Source organism: Egretta garzetta, unplaced genomic scaffold (assembly GCF_000687185.1).
Source record: "Egretta garzetta isolate BGI_Z169 unplaced genomic scaffold, ASM68718v1 scaffold215, whole genome shotgun sequence".
Classification (NCBI taxonomy): domain Eukaryota; kingdom Metazoa; phylum Chordata; class Aves; order Pelecaniformes; family Ardeidae; genus Egretta; species Egretta garzetta.
Genome location: NW_009259719.1, coordinates 6,610,437 through 6,623,263, shown reverse-complemented (window position 1 = coordinate 6,623,263; position 12,827 = coordinate 6,610,437). Strand labels below are relative to the sequence as shown.

Genomic DNA, 12,827 nt, shown 5'->3' with positions numbered 1-12,827 from the left:
ATTCAGGTTCCTCAGGTGGTCACGAACCTGGTCTTCTCCTACAGCAGGAGGGGTTTTGCCCTCCTGGTCCCCCTCATGCCATCCATCAACTCGGGAGGGGTGAGGAGAGAGGTTGCCAGTGAAGACTGAGGCAAAAAAGGTGTTGAGTACCTCAGCCTTTTCCTCATCTGCTGTTACCAGCCTGCCGGTCTCGCTTATCAGCGGGGGTACACTCTCTTTAACCTTCCTTTTCCGGCTGATATACCTGTAGAATCCCTTTTTATTATTCTTTGCATCCCTAGCCAAGTTAAGCTCCAGCTGCGCCTTCGCCTCCCTGACCCCATTCCTACACAACCGGACCACTTCCCTATACTCTTCCCAGGATGCCTGTCCCTGCTTCCACTGCCTGTGCAGTTCCCTCTTCCTCCTTAGTTTGACCAGCATCTCTTGTCTCAACCACGCCGGTCTCTTCCCTTCTTTGCCTGATTTCTTACACCTAGGGATCGAGAGCTCTTGCGCTCTGTGGATCACATCCTTAAAGATCCGCCAGCTCTGTTCTGCTCCCCTGTCCCTGAGGACCGTTTCCCAGGGAGTCCTTCTGACTATGTCCTTGAGGAGCTGAAAGTTTGCTTTTCTAAAATTCAGAGTCCTGACCGTACTCTTTGTTCTTCCCATTTTCCACAGGAGCGTGAGCTCTACCATCGCATGATCACTGCAGCCCAGGCTGCCTCCGATCTGGACATCTCCGACGAGCTCGCTTGCATTGGTGACCACCAGGTCCAGTATCGCATCCCCTCGGGTAGGGGTGTCTATTACCTGGCTTAAGAAGTTGTCCTCAATGAATTCGATGAGATCTCATTATAGTATGAAAATGAAAGATTTGGGTTTGCAAGCAGGGGGGTGTTTAGACAGAAAAGTACCTGGACTTTGGAAACATAAAGAAAAATAGATGTCATGTTCTGAGTAAATTTCAACTTTAGGAATTCTCATTGGTAATAAAAAAAGGAAAAAAAAAGCTGTAGCATTGTGCTCACAAACTGAATTGATAAATTAACTTACACAATGATGTCCAGTAAAGTACTTACTGCCTTCAGTGTCAATGCCCCGAACAAACTTCCGTGCTTCATCCAAATTCTTAGGAGTGGCCTTGATTAATGTTTCTTTCCAGGTGTGTACTTCACTACCAAACAGTATGAAATTGAAGAAGTCATCTTCTTTAATGTCATCCAAGATTTTTAGAAGTGCTTCTCTTGTCTAGAAGACAAATAGATTTAAATGTATGGCTCAACATTTAACGAAATAGGTGCTTACAGATTTTACATGGTTAATCTCTCAGTATTTGGGTATTTTTAACTTTTACACAGTATAGGGTGCAAAAATTCTGAGCTCGTTCTGTCCTTGCCAGTCCCTGTGTCTATTTCAGAGTAACTCTAGTGAAGTCAACCAGTTGCAATTACATCTGGTAAACCTTTGTGGCTGAGAGGAAAATGAGGTCTCACGTCATGAATCGTTGCTTACACTGAGGTAAGCTAGCATGGCAAATTGAAAGTGATGGGAAATGTGTAGCTACAGGTTGGTGGAGAAGCTCATACACAAGCAAGCGTGGGTATTTGGATGCAGCACCAAAACCTGAAAATTCTGAGCGCTACCTTAGAATGAGGAGTTCTAACTATGAAAAGAGCTGCCACTTCCCAGAGGAGACAGAATGAACAACAATGATAATGCACGTAATACTGTATGCACATTTTAATTTTGGAACTGTCTGGTACACGTGACAGAGTTCTCTAGAAATGTTAATATAGAGAGTTTTGAACTAATAACACTTATAAGTAAGTAAATATAGCCTAAATGTATAGAATTTTGTTTGACAGTAATGCTTCAAACTAGTACTTATGGAACTGACCATTAGAGAGGTCACAGCATAAAACCACTTGGTACAGCGTAAAGCAGCGCATATGCACTGTAAACCACCATGTCCCTCCCATCACAACAGAGGCTCTTCCATTGGGACTTTATAGTAATGTAACAACTTACCTGTTGTATTTCTCTTCCAGACATTGAGCCACTAATATCTATTATAAAAATAACATTCTTTGGCAACTTTGGAAGATTTGTTGGTGCAAAGAAGTGTACAAAGTAGCCATTGACAATCTGAAAAATAAAATGTAAAAAAAAACAAACCCAAAAACCAAAAAACCCCAAAACAAACCAACCAACTTTTGTATATTGTAACAATAAAATGGATTAAGAAGAAATTACTTTAATTTACTGTCTAGCCCCTGAATGGACTAAGAGGCTTTAAAGGCCCTGACTAGTCTCACCTCTGTCCATGGGCCCAGGAGCTTCATTTAAGTGCAAGACTGGGTGTTTAGTCCCTGCCTGAGCTACACTGTAAGAACACAGGTCTCCAGCTGTCACAGCCATGCCTCTTCCTCCCCATGGACTGCACTGATCTGGATCCCACTCTGCAGACTGACTTCCCACCCTGACCTTGGGCTGCCTCATCACCACAAACTTGCCTGATGACCTGGACTCTCAGTTGGATCTGACTGCCACCTCCGGGTCTGCTTGCTCAGGTACTGTGGGGAGAGGGCTCTTGGCTGGCAAAGCCCCTGTGCTGTCACACACAGCTCCTCGTCCTTTGGGGAACAGCTGGCCCTTGCTGCTCCCTGACTGTTACTATGCAAGCTAAGCTGTTCAACAATACAAATTTCCAGCTGCCAGATTTACCTGCAGATTATCTGGAGTTGTCCTTTTCACATCATATCTTACAGTAAAATCCCCATCCAAGACAGACTGTGTGCAATTTGCACAGGTTCGTTGCTGATCAAGAGTTGGCTTGAAAGAGACATGCCCCTGAAAAGAAAAGCCTTTGTTAGAGCTGAACCTTAATAGCTGAAAAATTTCTACAGAACACAAAGCACCTTGCATTTTTGTAAAACTAGTACATTCATATTCACAGACATGAGAATAACCTGCTTTATCAGGTTAGGGATTAGTTTGTATCCATATGTATTTATATATTTATTGATGGGTAACTGATACGTGAAGGCTGCTATCTAGAGGTCTCTTCATATTTTTGAATTTCCCTTTTACTTCCCTTTCTTCCTTGGTTCAGCCCTCCACTCTGAATGATGTCTTTGATAAGGCTGTTGGGCAGTCTATGTCTTAGGAATTCTACCACCTCTATACATGAGAACGCTACTTGTTACTGACTCGGTTCTTCTGTACAAAATAGTCCTATCAGTACCCAGGTTTCCAACTACTGCTGTGGGATAAGGGCTGCTAGTTTGGGTACAGTGCCATGCTAACATAGCATCTGAACTGCTTGGAGATGGCCTTTGACCTGTTAGCTTGGAATTCAGAGCTCATGTGCACAGGCAAGCCTTTATTGTATTTTCTCTATTTTTTTTTCTCTCACTTCCACTGCTAGCCACCACAGCACTTTTGGACTGACATTGTTATTTCAGAATTATAACCGTAATAAATAAATTATGGAAGGCAGTAGTCATTGTACCTTTTTATCTGAAAAAGTTTTTTTAACGATATTTTGTAGATCATTGGTGATGAATGTTCCTTCTGCTTCCAGCTCAGTGATACCCTGGGGCTCAAAGATATTTACTTCAATCTGAAATATTAATTGAAAATTCATTGGCATTGATTACTCTGCAATACATCAACTTAGCCATTTATGGGAGGATCAGCAGGCAACTACAGATGTGAAAGAAGGATTTTCATAAAAGCAAAAGAAATTTTGTAATTCATAATGGCAGTCCAAATCCACACTTGTGTGGACACACCATCAGCCAAACAAGCCTTTTTATACATGTAAGTTAAAAACAAAGCTACAAACAAATAAACCTTAATAGAAACATAACTTGTTTGAAAGCTAGATACTGGAATTTTGTAAAATGTCAATCAATACTCAAGTCCTTCAAAAATATAACCCAGCCACTACCTGTGAGTTGTGCCTAACTTCGACCTATATTTCAGTATGCCTTCTATCACAGTGTGTTTAAAATAATGCTGCATAAACTCTTACAGATGCTGAATTTTGTAACTATTTTTACACAGCATTTTCTGGGCATGCAAAGGAAAAAAATTTTGCCTTAAAGCTGGGTTTTAGCAAGGCAGATAGGAGTGATCAAAGACAAGTTTTGGCACACAAAAGCCTCAGTGTTCTAGAATGCGATATATGTATCGTAATTTAAGACAATGTAGTTTCATGGCCATGTGAGAAAGGTGTAGTTTATGCTCTAAAGGCATTTATAAAAGCTATTAGTCTTCTATTTTACCCCAAGGCATCATAATGGCTTTTTCCTGGTTTCCATACATCATTTCTTTTGGAGGCTTAGTAGCTGAGCCAATTTGTCAGGCTTACAGATAAAAATCTGCACTAAAGCGTACTGGGCTACCCACGTGATTCATTAGGACGATTATCACAGGCCTTTAGCTCACCTGTGAATCCATGGGAATGACCATGGTACTCCACTTTCAACAGATGGACAGAATTTCATCATCTTTTAAATTACAGTATCCAATTTGATACAGTTTGCCATTTACCTCAAAATCTTTGACAAGCTGCTTTGGTTTTACTTTGATGAACATCTCATATTTTCCAAACTGTCGCTTCAGCAGTTCCTCATACGTGAGTTCAAAAGTGACTTTACTGGCTGCTTGAATGTTGACTGAGACAGTGAATTTTTCTGTTTTTCTTCCTGAAGCTCTGTATTTAAGTGGGTAAGAAGAAGAGTATCTGTACCTTCTTTCACAGTATTTATCGTTTGGGTTGGCGGAGTATGATTTTCAAAATGGAGTAAAACAAAGATGGCAATTTTGATCTGTTGCTAAAATCATACTCAAACAGCATAGAAATCATTCAAGTTTCCCAGAGAGCTTAATCCCAGGAACAGGTCATACAAAGTCAGTAAATGTTGCAGAAACAGTCTTTCCATAATTGCAGATACTGCTTGCATAGTCAGAAGTTGTATTTCCTTTTTATAATTTACACTACAATAACTCTAACTTAATGATTGTTCTTTGGTCCTGTACAAAACAAATTTCAGAAATATGCCAGAACAAGGTATTTCCAAATCTCACAATTTGCTCTAGGATGATGGTGTGGAAGCCACACAAGACATCTTTCTTACTTGACAAGACCAGCAGTCTGTCCCTTTGAAACAGCCTTCTCATACTGCTTTTTTGCAACTTCTTTTTCCTTTATAGTTCCAGGATAAGTGACACCATCAATTGTCCTGCAGATGAAAAAGTCCTAGTTTAGCTGAATGGTTTGCATGGATACACAAGAAGTTCCTATAGGCAATTCTCTGTTTATTGATCGGTTTGCTAAACAGCGCTTTCAGGAATCTGGTATTGCCAAGATTTGAGCATTTTCACTGAAGCTAGCCTTCTCAGTGAATTTAGCTGGAATGAAGAGCTCTGTGCTCAGAAACTTTAGAGAATCTAACCCAAATTTTACTTTGAAGACGAGATAGATCAAAACTGGACTGATTGCAATGCTACTTACATCTGCCATATCCCTACACTTCAGCATCTCATCTAATGGCAAGATGACTCTCTGGATGAGACTCATCTGTCCAAATGTAGCTCTCTACAGCTGAATATTTCATCCTTAGACTCCTTACACCATTAAACAGGCATTTCTCATAGGTGATTCATCTCATCCTATAATAAAAGTTCTAGCATGCATTAAGAGTAGTTGTACCCTAAAAGCTATTGTTTCTTTTCACTGCAAGTAAAACAGGCATAGTGTGATTAGTAGAGATGGACGTATTTAAATTGAATTAAACCTCATAATGGTGTGAGAATTACATATTATTGCAAGTAAAGGTACAAATGTAAAGGAATAATTCTCTCTATTTCCTGCCTTTCATTCAAATATGATTTTTAAATGAAAAGCTAAATTAAGCTATAATGCCATCAGGGAAATTAAGTAATGGAACTTTTCTGGTTTGATAATACCAGAGTAAGTAAGTGGTATTTCTGAAAAGGTGAATGGGTCTCCAGAGAAGTTCCCCCATTCCCTAAGGTCCATGATGATGAATAGAAATAATTGAAAATTAGTCATCTTTTCTACAGATGTACCAATGTTTGCCTTTTTTCAAGTATCTTGCATGTTAAGTTAATAGTACCAGAAAATTACCCAGGAGGCATCTAGAAATCTATCAAATGGCAAAGTAAAAATGAACATTTGGGTTCAGTTTCTCCCAGTTGCATTTTCACAGATTTTTAGTGTTCTCTAACAATATTGTACAGATTACACACATGCTGAAGTTGGTAATGAAGGCTGTCTTAGGGAGTTCAACATCAAAGAAGACTTCTTTGTGCACATTTCCACGATTGACAGCTCGACTAGTGATGACATTGTGGGCAAAACGGGAAGTTACTTTACTGTCAATTTTCATGTTATAGATTTCTATCCCATTGACAACCTGTAAATCGAAAAATTAAAAAAAAAAAATTAGAGAGCTGACTGTTACACTGATGTCTCTGTTAATCAGCCATAGTCGTATTTTTAAAAATAAATCATGGCAGGACATTCTATAACTCTAAAGCAAAACAGGAACGACCCAATCACAAGAACTGGACCACAGCTGTGTTTCCTTGGATATCTATCACACTGACATCATGGTGCTGTTCCACAAGTTGTAACTACAGCCTCTTTAACAAAATACTACCACCAGAGCAAAGATACTGCCATTATGAGAATAATTTATTTTCTCTGCTGAGACGGTGACTTTTGCTTATGGTTAGTCAAAGAGCACAACTTACTGCTGCCTGACTGTATTAGTTACTGTAATTATCAGTTGAGTGGATGACTCCTAGAGCAGGGATATAAGTAGTCATCTTGTTTAAAAATAGACCTAAACAATTCCAGACAGCTCCAAATTCCACTTTACGTTATTCTCAATTTCCTCACAATGGGGGCTCATTCTTCTTTAAAACAAGGAACCAGGTAGAGCAGTATTTATTTTCTTCAAATGCTCATGTATAAGAGACTATATGAGAGCATAGGTAACAACAGATAGGACTCCTTAGCCAACTCCACAACAACAAGGTCTGCTTCTTGCAGCAAAACCAGCACTGGAAATAACCTTGGGGTTTTTATGGTGGGCCTGATCTCTGGCTGGTTGGTTAAGAAGGTCCCCAAACAATCAAAGCATTTGAGTGTTGCTGAAGTGGAGTCCAGGTGCCAAGTGGAATCAGTCTCAGAGATGAGGTCTCTTGCCTTCCTTAGAAATAACTACAACATTAAATAAAAGTAAAAATAAACCCAGCATAGAATGGATGTCTGTTACAGAGGTGACTTCAAACAACTTTGCTATTTATTCAAACGCAATGAGGCTAAAAATCATTGGCTCATTCTCCTTCCTTGTCTAGGAGTTTCCATCAGAGCTTGGAAAGGAACTGTCTAGTTAGTCCTACTGCCTAAAGCAAGCAACTCTGGGCTACTTCCCGTGTCACACACACTCAGAAATACCCATTTGCTCAGACTGGACTCACAGAAACATGTTGTGAACACAGTAAGAATATTCTTGTCACTATAAATCTCTCTCAGCAGCCCGGACAAAATCAAGCCATACTCACCAAGTCATTATCAGCATTTCGCTTCTGTGAAGAGAAAAACAGGGAAAAAAATCATAACTAAAGTAGGAAAGCTGCATTTAGAAATAAATCACTTAGCGCCTATGTAGTTGTCTTTTGCTTCCAAGTCAAAAGAACTTGTCCAGGAGAAGGAAGGCTTGAGGAAGGTCCTCATTAGTAAAGTGAAGCAAATTTGAGGGAAGAGCAAGTAAGGCAGGTATAATTATTTTGCTTAAAGCATTCCCAATTTTGGTGAATCTTTTGGCTCTCATTTGATGTTAGTGCAGCTTAAATACCATGGGCTTGAAAGAGAAGTTAAACTTTGAATGTTGCTGATTTTGTATTTTCCTCAAGTGACACAAGAAGTTATCTTCTTTCAGCTGAAAAACAATAATGGACTGCCTGAGAGATGACGGGAGAGTAAGAGGGAGAGAGGCTTGAATGCTCAGTGCCATTTATATTTAAATGTCATTGAGACTAAAGAACACACTAAAATCTGCTTAATACAGCTTCCTTCAATATAGATTGGCTGTGTGATGACATCAAAGTAAAACCAGAGTATCTTCTCCTGAGGGTTACACCTTTTTCTTGGGAATTCCTGGTTTGGGGTCCTGAGTTATATATTTTGTCTTTTCAAACTAATTCTCTTTTGGAAGAAAAAAGGGGTTTGTATCAAAGCATAAAAAATTAGTTTGCACATTTTTTTCTAGTCTCACACACACATCCAAATTACCTGGCACACTCATCCTTACACACTTTCAGACTTCTAATTTTTTCCTGTTTCACCTGAACAGCCTCTCTTTCTAACGTGAATAGGTAAGATGGTAATTCAGCAGGCTTACAGAGAGGAGAGGTGGTCACTACGAAATACATGGAAGGGAAAAATGCAAGCTGTTGAAACTTCTTTTTGGCGTATTTGCTCCCAGAGTAGGTGCAAATCTCAGAAGCTCTACACAAATACCATGTACTCTCTTCTGAAAGAGAGAACAGGCTTCAAACATACTTACTGAATCATGTCAAAATAACAGCTTGTGTAACTCAGTTCCCGTAAGCTCGTGTGCAAATACCTTATCTCTTTTGGCTCAAAGAGCCTCACAGATCCCTTTTTGTGCAAGCATGTTTACCTGCTCCACCATGATAAAGTATCGAGTCAGTTGAGCGTTTCAGGTAGATTTAAGGCTTTCATTACCTTTTGCAGTTAGGACTTTTACAGCTTGGAAGCTGAGACAAACAGGGTTATTTTTTGTTTATTTTGGAGTTTTTTTCCAAGACACAATATTAAATCTATAGTGATGCAAAGTTTTGCAGGGTTGCTTCTCAACTTCTGTAAGAGTCTGTCCAAAAAGTCCATGTATGTTTCTCTGGGTTCATCTTCCAAACTGTTATTGCCATACCAGTGATTTCTGTGTGTACGTCTCTCCTGCTTCACAAACCTATGTGGGCTTTTTCAATGGCTGTGTAGAGCATGCACCAATTCCAGTATCTATCTCCTTTCCAAAACTGAAATTATCTTTTCTCTATGTATACTGTCATTACAGCTATTCATTTCTCCTTACAAAACACAAATGGATGTATGGACCCTGGGAAACGAAAACCTGGAAGTCACTTGAATGTCGCTTTGTTTGTTACAAACTTCTCCTTGAAGTAGAATTACCAAGCAGTTTAAGAATATAAAAAACTAAAAAAAATACATTTTTTAGTTACAAAATCTGCAATTCTGACTACTACCCCCGAAATGAAAAGATACTTTACATGCATTTAATGTTTACAGAATTGCTGTTGTGCACATTCTGTATCAGAATTATGGGTTCTACAGTAGTTTTGAGAGAGTTCTGTTCTGATTCTGTAAACATTTTGAGGGGTACTCTGCCACACTCACTGAGAAAGAAAATACAGAAAAATCTCCCAGTGAAAGGTATTACTCGCTTTGTACTTGGGCTGATCTTCAATGGAGTCGCTAAATCCAGATGGACATTGTCCTGGGCTACCTGCTCTAGCTGACCCCGATTCTCACAAGGGAGTGGATTAAGTCACTCAGTGCCTCTGATTTTTTTTCATTGTTAACGATTCACTTGGATGTAGCTAGGTACCTCATGAACATCAGGGTAATTTTTAGCTGCGTGGGCAGAAAGTAATAGTGTCCCATTAAAAAATGTTATGCAAATCTAGACCAAACTGAGATTTTAATATCCTCTACTTTGTGTAACTACAATTATTTGATAAAATCTTTTTATGGTATTTCCACATTTGCCAGTCGCACCAATTATTAGAAATTCTTTTTCAGTTGTATAACAGTAACAAATTCTGCTTTTGTTTAATACTGTTCCCAAGAAAATAGGCAGGGAAAAGAAGGGTCCCATTACAGTACTTGCTGAAAGAAGCCCTGATTTTACAGCTTGGGAAACTAAAACACAGCATGACTAAAAGATTCAGCAAAGACTGTACAGTTAACTTGAAGTGACCTCCAGGAATTCATAACGAGATACTTGCTTATATCCCTAAGTGCTACTAGGAAAAATAACACATGAAAATTATTTCCAAATCTACAGCAACATTAAAGATTTCACCATCCCGAGTGATGGTCATTAGAAATAAAAGAAATCACCATAATGCAGCTAAGCTATGAAAACTAAAACTTCCTCGTGAGCTATGTAGAAGTCCTGCTGCTGCAAAAATGAGAGGGCTATTAAAAGAACACTGTATCATTACTACCTGTGTAGTTCTAAGGGTAGTTTTTAATCTAGAAAAAAACTTCCCACCCTTAGTAGCTGCTTGCGTAGGAACAAGGTGTACAAGTGCACTTAGGGATCTTTGATTCGGATTTTTGTTCAATTTTCAGCAGAATTGGGTCTGCCAATTGTGTTTACCTGATTCTGGCTTTAAAAGCAGCTTTGACAGCTTGAAGGTCATCAGCCAGACAGACTTCCAGCCATGCTTCATCACTCCTCACTGGCTTACTACTTGCTTAGAGGAGCTAAGACAGGGACAGGGACTGAGACGTTCATACTGAAGAGCAATTTCTTCCATTTCAATCAAATTACATTTGCATAAAGTATATAAAAAAAAGGGAGAATAACTTGACTTTTCTGTAGTGTTCTGCATGTACAGATGGAGCACTGAACAGAGCTTTGACCATTTTCCATTCAGAAAGGCTTTAGCATTGCAAGACACACAGAGAACAACAGGTAGTATGGTAATCAGGAGGAAAAAGCTACATTATATCTGGGCTACATAATGGTTAAATAATAAGAATCCATGGCATCTCCAATTTGCAGCAATAAATCTCAAGCTGATTTTTCGAAGTTAGATATGTTATTATACTGATTTTCAAAGAAAATGTCTTAGCAAAGACCATAACCTAATCAACAGAAACTGACTATAAATTGCTTTGTCCTGTTCCACCCACTAACCTACAATGCTCCCTAAAGAGATCTGCCCTCTGTAACTTTTCATAGTATGTAACTACTGAGAGTGAGGAAAATAATTTATTGAGGTGAGTAGTAATGGCTGGCAACTTAACTGAAGAAAATTAGGCAGAACATCGGGAAGCAGTGTCTTACTCAGAGATCCAGTCAAAACCAGAACAGCCCCTTTGAGGGACAAAGATGTATTTCATGTTATGCTAACATGCAAATCTTTCGAGAAAAATCCTACCATGTCACTTGGATAGTGGACATATTTATCTGGCTGCCATGTTACATATCTGTTTTCTACTTCTTGGAGGCACCTTTTTGCTGATATTTCACATTGTTTTACAGGTGCTGAAGTCAGTTCCCTGGCAGCACCGATTGTTTTACACATTTAAATATAGGACCACTAAAACATTTACCATTATGTGGTGATGACAGGAAAAATAAGAGGAAAGTGATGATGCTTTAAAAAAAAGAGATAGGAGAGCTTCTTCAGAACTGATTCAAAATGGAGGCTGATTAGAGGTAAATTAGTCGGAGTCCCAAGTCTGATCTTGTGTTCACTGGCAACAGAGAACACAAAGCTCCTGGTGGCAGCACTGTATGAACTCTCTGATAAATGTTGATAAATGGCAGGAGGTTAATCTAAGAAGAATGGGAGCCCCATACATGGTTGATTACTTACCTTGATGTTTCTGGCATGTGTTACCAAAAAATCTGATGATGCAAAGGCAGGAATCAATACTAAAATACAAAGCAATAGATGGTTTTCCATTTTGGAAAAAAAGTAAGTTTCCAATCTGAACGATATGCATAAATATATAATGCTTTGTTTACCAAGTGTTAATAAATAACCCAGTGTGAAAAGTGGGATTAAACATTAGGCATTCAGGAAAAATCAATTTTGATTTTGAATTTGCATAAGGTGCAGAATACTGTTACAAAATACCATTACAAAATTTGCAGAATATTTCAGTAATGTCTCTTCTATGTAATATCTCCTAACAGACAATCAACAGCCATTTCTGTACAGGCAACTGAAATTGATCCCTGCTCCAGACCCATGTCTTTTCCAGATGAAAACAGTAATCTTTCTGATACCTTCTTAAGGCTGTCCCTGGCTCAAATTTATTGCAGCTATAACAGAGCTTGCAGTCTCTTACACCTATTTATGCTCCTCTTCAAAAACTACCTCCCATAATCCTGCATATCACTCAGGTACACAATTTAGGTATCGTTATTTGACACATGTCCTGACTAGTCCAGAAACTTCATATTCAATGCTTTCCTATCTATCTTCATGGCTGAAACCCAGGTCCAAGCTCCCAGGGTCTTGTATCTTGCACAATTGATAACCACTCAACCTGCTACTGCAAGGCAACAGAATTTGGGGTATTTTCTGGTTTTCCCGCTTTCTGAGGTGTGCAGCTATGGGAAGGACATGGGAGAGGTCCAGGAGCTCCTAGTCTGGAGCTTTTTAAACCGATTCTCTGCCCCATCCAAAGGTGACAGGATGGCTAGGGAGAGCAGCTGTGCCCTGCCAGGCCTCCCTGGCCACCTCATGCGCACAGAGGGTGGTGGGGCCCATTGTGGCACAGATGCCCACAGGGCTGTCACCCTGTCCCTCTGTCCCCACCCTACCCCGGGGCTCAGCACACGAGTCTCACAGAGCTGCACGCCAAGGGCCCTCGTGAGATACTGTTTAAGTGGGGACGGCTTTGTTTCTCGGACCGTAGTAAGAGGGAAAGCCTGCCTCACCACGACTGCTTGCCTCCTGCCTCACACCTCCCTCAGGCTCGCTGCCCACTCTTAACATGGCCGCCTCACCCGCTT

The 12,827-nt window shown here is 39.7% G+C and overlaps 1 protein-coding gene across 1 annotated transcript in view; it reads right to left on the bottom strand.

Moving 5' to 3' along the window:
• ITIH3 (inter-alpha-trypsin inhibitor heavy chain 3) overlaps positions 1-11,769 on the bottom strand; it is a 25,269-nt gene extending 13,500 nt beyond the window's left edge. Inside the window, exons 1-9 of the mRNA XM_035894673.1 lie at positions 11,680-11,769; positions 7,588-7,611; positions 6,265-6,431; positions 5,130-5,234; positions 4,543-4,705; positions 3,497-3,607; positions 2,710-2,835; positions 2,014-2,130; positions 1,065-1,233 (exon numbers count right to left, since the gene is read on the bottom strand). Of these exons, the coding sequence (XP_035750566.1) occupies positions 1,065-1,233; positions 2,014-2,130; positions 2,710-2,835; positions 3,497-3,607; positions 4,543-4,705; positions 5,130-5,234; positions 6,265-6,431; positions 7,588-7,611; positions 11,680-11,769 (1,072 nt within the window). The remainder of the gene's footprint in view (positions 1-1,064; positions 1,234-2,013; positions 2,131-2,709; positions 2,836-3,496; positions 3,608-4,542; positions 4,706-5,129; positions 5,235-6,264; positions 6,432-7,587; positions 7,612-11,679) is intronic.
• Positions 11,770-12,827: the final 1,058 nt, after the last annotated feature.